This window comes from Gymnodraco acuticeps, unplaced genomic scaffold (genome assembly GCF_902827175.1).
Source record: "Gymnodraco acuticeps unplaced genomic scaffold, fGymAcu1.1, whole genome shotgun sequence".
Lineage (NCBI taxonomy): Eukaryota > Metazoa > Chordata > Actinopteri > Perciformes > Bathydraconidae > Gymnodraco > Gymnodraco acuticeps.
Genome location: NW_022992289.1, coordinates 1,579,896 through 1,586,218, shown reverse-complemented (window position 1 = coordinate 1,586,218; position 6,323 = coordinate 1,579,896). Strand labels below are relative to the sequence as shown.

At 37.1% G+C, this 6,323-nt stretch overlaps 1 protein-coding gene across 1 annotated transcript; it reads right to left on the bottom strand.

Moving 5' to 3' along the window:
- Positions 1 to 2,502: 2,502 nt before the first annotated feature.
- Positions 2,503 to 5,847, bottom strand: fcer1gl (Fc receptor, IgE, high affinity I, gamma polypeptide like). Its single transcript, XM_034207735.1, has 5 exons — positions 5,829 to 5,847; positions 5,385 to 5,476; positions 4,712 to 4,735; positions 4,296 to 4,328; positions 2,503 to 4,065 (listed from the first exon to the last, which is right to left on the bottom strand). Exons 1-5 carry the CDS (start codon positions 5,845 to 5,847, stop codon positions 4,000 to 4,002), a joined length of 234 nt encoding a protein of 77 aa, XP_034063626.1. The 3' UTR covers positions 2,503 to 3,999.
- Positions 5,848 to 6,323: the final 476 nt, after the last annotated feature.

Below are 6,323 nucleotides of genomic sequence, written 5' to 3'. Positions count from 1 at the left end.
TGTAAGATTGAGAAAGTTGGATTTGTCATTAATTGACATCCTGTTACCTGTTAATAAGTCACCTTTCAATATTTCTACAAAATGTAGTGGACACTATGTGCTTTCTTTGATACATCAAACTTCAGGCCTCAGCAGAATGGTTGTTTAGTTTAGGGTTAAAAGCCAGTGATTAATAGTAGGTTTTTATGACTTGCAGTTTGTTATGCATTGACCTCTTATAGTGCTTGAACATGACACACATCTACAATTCCCAGCCATATTATTAATATTATGGTTTGTTTTATATTTAATTGTGTAGTTATGAAGCTTTCATAAACCCATGCTTCCTGTAAATATCATAATAACAACATAAGAGCACAGAAATCCCTCAAAAGACTTCAGTACACATTTTTCAAAACGCGGAGTCTTCTATTATCTACTCCACAGCATTTTTATTGTCCTGTACTTTTAGCTATAATTCATTATTATTATTATTATTTGTTTCCCTATACTGTTAGCTTTTTTGTTAGCAAGCATCGTTATACATCTCAACACCTCTGTTAATGAGGATGAATCCTAATGGTCTTCTAAGGTTACATGAGCAAACACATACTACAGTATTTAAAGTTTAGAAATATAGACATTGATATTGTTTATTAAATGGTTAAATAAATAACACATCCAGAAAATGATGCGTGATAACACAAGTCTCATTTGTAGAAACTTTAATATCCCAGGAAAACTTGAATGCAGCATTATTTTGTGTGAAATTCCAAATGATCCAGTTTTTCCAAAACAACCTGACTAATCTGTGAGTGACGGGAAGATGATCCTCTCGTTTCAGATGACTTGAACTAATGATAACCTGCAGCTACAATGACAGAAAGCTTAATTCATACTGATGTAAACTACAGATACATGGTAAATGGTAATTGGACTGCATTTATTAGGCACTTTATCCAGTCTAAATTACTCTATTAAGTGCTATACAAGTCAACATTCACCCATTCATACAGAAGCAGGGGCTGCCGTAATGTGACCATGCTCAACAAAGCTCACGTTTACACATCCTTGCAAGGGATTGAGTATCTTGCCAAAGGATACATCGACAGGTGTATCAAACCCACAACCTTCCGATTGAAAGCAGTGGCGTTTTCTCCTGGAGGCCAAGGGAAGCCAGGCTTCCCCTGTTTTTTCGGATTGTAGTTATCATTTTAATAAATAAATAAAAAAACTTCGTCTAGTTTCGGAAATTCTTTGTTTTGTGTTGCTGCCGGCCCGTCTCTCCCCTTTGGTCTCTCCCCCATTCTCATTGAGTATTTTACAAAGAGTGAAACAGCGCCCCTCTAGATGTTATGGTGAAACAGTAGATTGCACTCTCTGCTGCGAGAGGAGGCCAGCCGAAATTGGCTTCCCTTCGTGAAAAAAAATGGAGGGATTGACCAATCAGACAAGGCTCACGTGATGCCCCTGCCAGTCTGTGATTAGTCAGGGCCATGCCAAGGGAAGCCAGAGGCGGCTGGCTTCCCTTGCCTCACAATCCAATCAAATCGCATCAATTTAGTGTTGCAGTGACGCGTCGTAAAACCCGGAAGTAAGCTGCGCTCGGTTTCCCTCAGGTTTCCCTCGACAAAAAAGCAATGGGATTTCTCCATAGGATTTTGAAAAATAGCTCGAAATAAGGTCAGTGGAAAACGAACCTGTTTGATAAATGTACGTTTTGTTCAGCCGGATAATATCCACATGTCTACCCTACTTTTATAATTTTCGAATCATAAATCTAATCGATAGAAGATAGATAGCGTCACTGCACCACTCTCACCGCCGTTAGAAAGTAGCAAGCAACTGAAGCAAGTGCAATTATGGAGGGTGGAGATTTGGAGTATTTAATCAAACATAATTGTACTAAACTTCCGCTACAGCAGCAACTAAAAATCTGATGACAGGCCAATGCCCAAACTGGAGCTGTGTACAGCGAGGAACAAAGGAGCGAATCGGACGTAAAACGTTAAAGGTCTCCTGATTTAGTTTGTGAATGAATGCTTATTAGAGTTTGGGCTGGAGAGTGCGTGCGGACCTGTCGGTTAGATAACAGGCGTGTGTAAGTCCTGCATCTGATACAAATGTGTGTAAAATGATACCGGGTGCTGTAATCACTGATCTGGTTACGTTATGATATTGACCACCACACCCCCGACCCAAAAGAAAGGACGTATTATTGGCTTCCCCTAATTTTTTTCCCACGCCACGCTACTGATTGAAAGACACCTCACAGCCACAGAAGTTCATTTCATCACATACTCTGCCCCCAAAAAACAATATGTATATCATGTTGAAGTGTCATCCACTTACTCATCCTTATTCATCATCAGTCTAATATTCAAAAAGGATAATGCATTGAATTCTGAAAAGTATAAATCTGATTGAACAGCAGCAGTAAAAACGCAGACACACACACACACACACACACACACACACACACACACACACACACACACACACACACACACACACACACACAGAGAAGGCATAAAGGGTCATTTATTGTGTTGTTACAGAAAGAAAACACTTGTCTCATTGCAACATGTTTACTTGGAATCAACAAAAGTGAGATTAGCCAATTAAACATGATTTTATAGGCTAATTTCACCATCATTGAAATGCAGCTGTGACCCCAGCTCTGGGTGTATTTTGTTTCACACGTTCAGTGTGTTATGTTGTTGTGAAGAGCCTGAGGGAAAACAGTGCTCACAGCCGCAGAGCGAACTGTCATCAATCTGTTTTCAAAACCTTTCCAGTTTTGTTGTAAATACGTGGGAGAATGTCACTCAGGCACATGGATACAGGCTTTCAGTGAACGTGTGTGATGGCCATCTTCTGTTGTACATTTTAAGAAATGTAAATGTTAGACTTACTTTCTGGATTCTCCGGTAATTGTGGTTCATTTCTAGATTATGTTCAAAAAGTTGATCTTGTTTTTGTTCAAAAATGTTTATTAACTTAAAAGTACATCATAAATGGCGATACTGTATGTAATTATGGTCATGCCAATAAAGCTATTTGAATTGAATTGAAGATTAAACTAATTTTAAGTGTTTTTAATTTCACCCAAATCTAGTTGATTTGACAAGGATTTGCAAAACTGACATGTAAGGATACAGTGTTATTGTTTTTGAGTATAGACATAAAGCGGATCACATGAATCTATTACATAAGACAAAACATTTTGAGATTTGTTTGTATTTAAAAGTCAGAAGACAAAATTGGAATTGAAATTAAAACTTGTTAAAACATGAAAGTTGTGTTTCAAATACGGGGATTTGATTAAAAGCTTCAAAAACGCATGCAAAGTTAAATCAGATAAATGAAATGAATGAGTATTTTTCCAAGTCCAAGTTAAATCCTATTAAACCAATTCATGATTTGGACTTTCTAGCTTATTATTAGAGTTAAGTCGATTAATCAATTAGATGATTGATAGAAAATGTAACAAAAAAAACAAGCACCTTCATAGTTTTAAGAATCTGCTGGTTTTACACATCGTATATCTGAATATCCTTTGGACCTTTGGACTGTTGTTCAGACAAAGACAGACATTTGAAATCTTCACTTTGGGCTTTTTAGAAATATGAATTTGATAAACCAAAGACAAATGTTCCACTGAGAATCTAATCTAACATGTATCACAGAATAATAAACAGATTATGTGTTAATGATTGCGTTATAGAACAAGTTTCACTCCTTTTTCTGAGTTAAAATACGTTGTGGGTTTTACAAGTTCTCCGTCATTCCTTGAAAAAAAGGGAAGATGATTAGAAATAACCTTAACTTCTGTTTTCTGAGTAACTCGGGTGACACAGCTGTGAAACGCAGTGAAAACACATAAAGCCTTTATTAGTGCATTGTTAAATTAAGTTAGTTTTACCATTACACACAGGCGCAGCTTGGAAATAAGAGTAGTATTTTTTACAAAAAGAAAAGGCAGGAGAATATACAGTTTAAAGCTTCAAGAGAGTCCCGTCAGACCATCGGCTTCTTATCCATTCTGATGGTCTCGTAGGTGTCGGTGCTCTGAGAGGTCAAACCCTGCAGGACACACACGGAAATAGTTAAAAGGTACCTTGTGTTATAAGTAACATGTCTACAAAACAAGGATGTGAGCATTTCCTGCACAAAGTGAGATTGTTCTTTTCTGACAGCAAGGTATGGTGAATAAAAATAGGTTTTCTTTACCATGCACTTGTGCCTTAAGCGTTCACGTTTCCATCATGTGCAGTTTTTAATGTCTTTTTAAGCATTAGAATTAGAGGTCTCACCTCATAAATGCCTCCCTCCACGGGCTTCTTCTTCTGTGGGATGAAAACAGTTCAAAGGAGTTATCAAATGTGCTTCAGCGACACTCGTTTCTTAATGAACACATACATACTCCTTTTAGACATGTTGGGGAATATTGCTTAATGATTTTAAGCCTCGAGGGTCAAGATCTTCATGTGTTTTTGCATGCCAATTAACAGGAAGTAGGATGTGACACATGTGTTTTTGTGCGAAGAAACGCTGCTGGGAACTGTGAGTGTGTATAAATCATGTAGGTTGGTGGTCAGCTCGAGCTAACAGGAAATGGTAGTCTAATGTTCGCTTTAAAGCAGAACTTCAGCTTTTGAGGGTTGAATACCAAGGCATTTAAAAAACAAACGTTTTGTTTAGTTCAAAATAAAAAATATACAACACTTACCGCAGGGGGATCAGCAGGAGTCCACTGTGAAAAAGTACATCAGAAAACACAGGATTTAGTGATTCATATAATAGTTTAAAACTCTTTAGACTCTGTGTTTGAGATTTAATTCATGAAAGTGATTTGAGTGAGTTATGTAAAAGCTGATAGAGATATTTTATAGAGATACAAAATGAGATCAAATAAATACAATGAAGGTAACAAAAATAATACATACTAATTAATAATAATAGTAAATAGTAATTTATTTTAAATAGGGCTTTTGAGGTTATTAAAATTCACTTTAAAAACACAATTTCACACAACAAATATGCAATGAAGTAGATCAAATACATACAAACGTATAAAACAGAGAGCATAATGAACCGGCGGTGTAATTACGGAAGTTAGTTTCATTAAAGACAGAATCATCGATACCTTTATAAGTTTGTAGACCATTTTCATGACTTTTTCTACGATCAAAACTCTTAAAATATTGTTAATAATCGTACTTTTTATAAGAGTTCAGGAGAACGTCTAGACAAAAATAAGGAACATACAGCACTTTCATCATGCTGGTGTGTGTGTGTGTGTGTGTGTGTGTGTGTGTGTGTGTGTGTGTGTGTGTGTGTGTGTGTGTGTGTGTGTGTGTGTGTGTGTGTGTGTGTGTGTGTGTTGTTCCTGTTTGTCTTACCCTCATTCTGCAGTACAGGACGGTGAGGATGATGCCATAAAGGATGAGAATCCCGTCCAGAATGTAACACACGTTCATGTCTCCGAGAGCCACTGCACAGAAAACACACCGTCTACATCAAACACAATCATCTCCTCCATCATGCTGTGTCATAAACTCACTGTTTAACTAAGACGTTTTAAAGCTAACGGTATATTTAAAATCTCTCCATGGTGTTTACTCATCCTCACAAGTCCAGGTAGGGTTGATCAACAAAGAGACAGCGATGGATAGCACTTACGGTTTCAGATAAAAAGAGAGATCTGTTTTCTTGTTTTCTTGTCGGCTGTCAGTGAGATCTCTTCACAAACTTGTCTGAAGTGAGCTCTGTGAGCAGCAGCCAGCAGGAAGTCCGGGGATAGCTGTCCGTTTTTTCTTTTTAAAGCTGTGAAACCACACGCCTACCACACTGCAATCCTCTCATCACGAAGTTCCTCTAAAACTCCTGTGAACACGCTGCTTATATCTACAGTTTAATATGGCTCAATGCAGTAACATAGTGCTTTCAATACGATCAGAGAATAGATATAAGATTAAAAGATATGAGACACATTCGAACAGATGCAACTGGTTGCATCTGTTCGAATGTGTCTCATATCTTTTAATCTTATATCTATTCTCTGTGAAGTATTCTATTCTAAGTGAAGGTCATTTAGTTGCAAGATGGCCGTGCCTATGTTGGCTTAGTGGAGTTAGTAGCTGTCTTTTATTGGTGTTTTATCGTATGGTTTATCCTATGTATTACCTGCTGTTGTTTTATGCCTTTCATTCTACATTTTATAGTTGTACTGTGAATTGTGTACTGTACTGTAAAGCACTTTGTACATCCGTGTTGAGAAGGGTGCTATATAAATAAAGTTTGACTTACTTAAATCTTCTATAAAGTATTTTGTAAAAGAG

What these genes read in the sequence shown, in the direction of transcription:
- fcer1gl (XM_034207735.1), bottom strand. An exon ending in CTCCTGCTGATCCCCCTGCG is followed by an intron (nt 4,329 to 4,711) that starts GTAAGTGTTGTA and finishes TTCATCCCACAG; the next exon opens with AAGAAGAAGCCCGTGGAGGG. An exon ending in TGGAGGGAGGCATTTATGAG is followed by an intron (nt 4,066 to 4,295) that starts GTGAGACCTCTA and finishes TGTGTCCTGCAG; the next exon opens with GGTTTGACCTCTCAGAGCAC.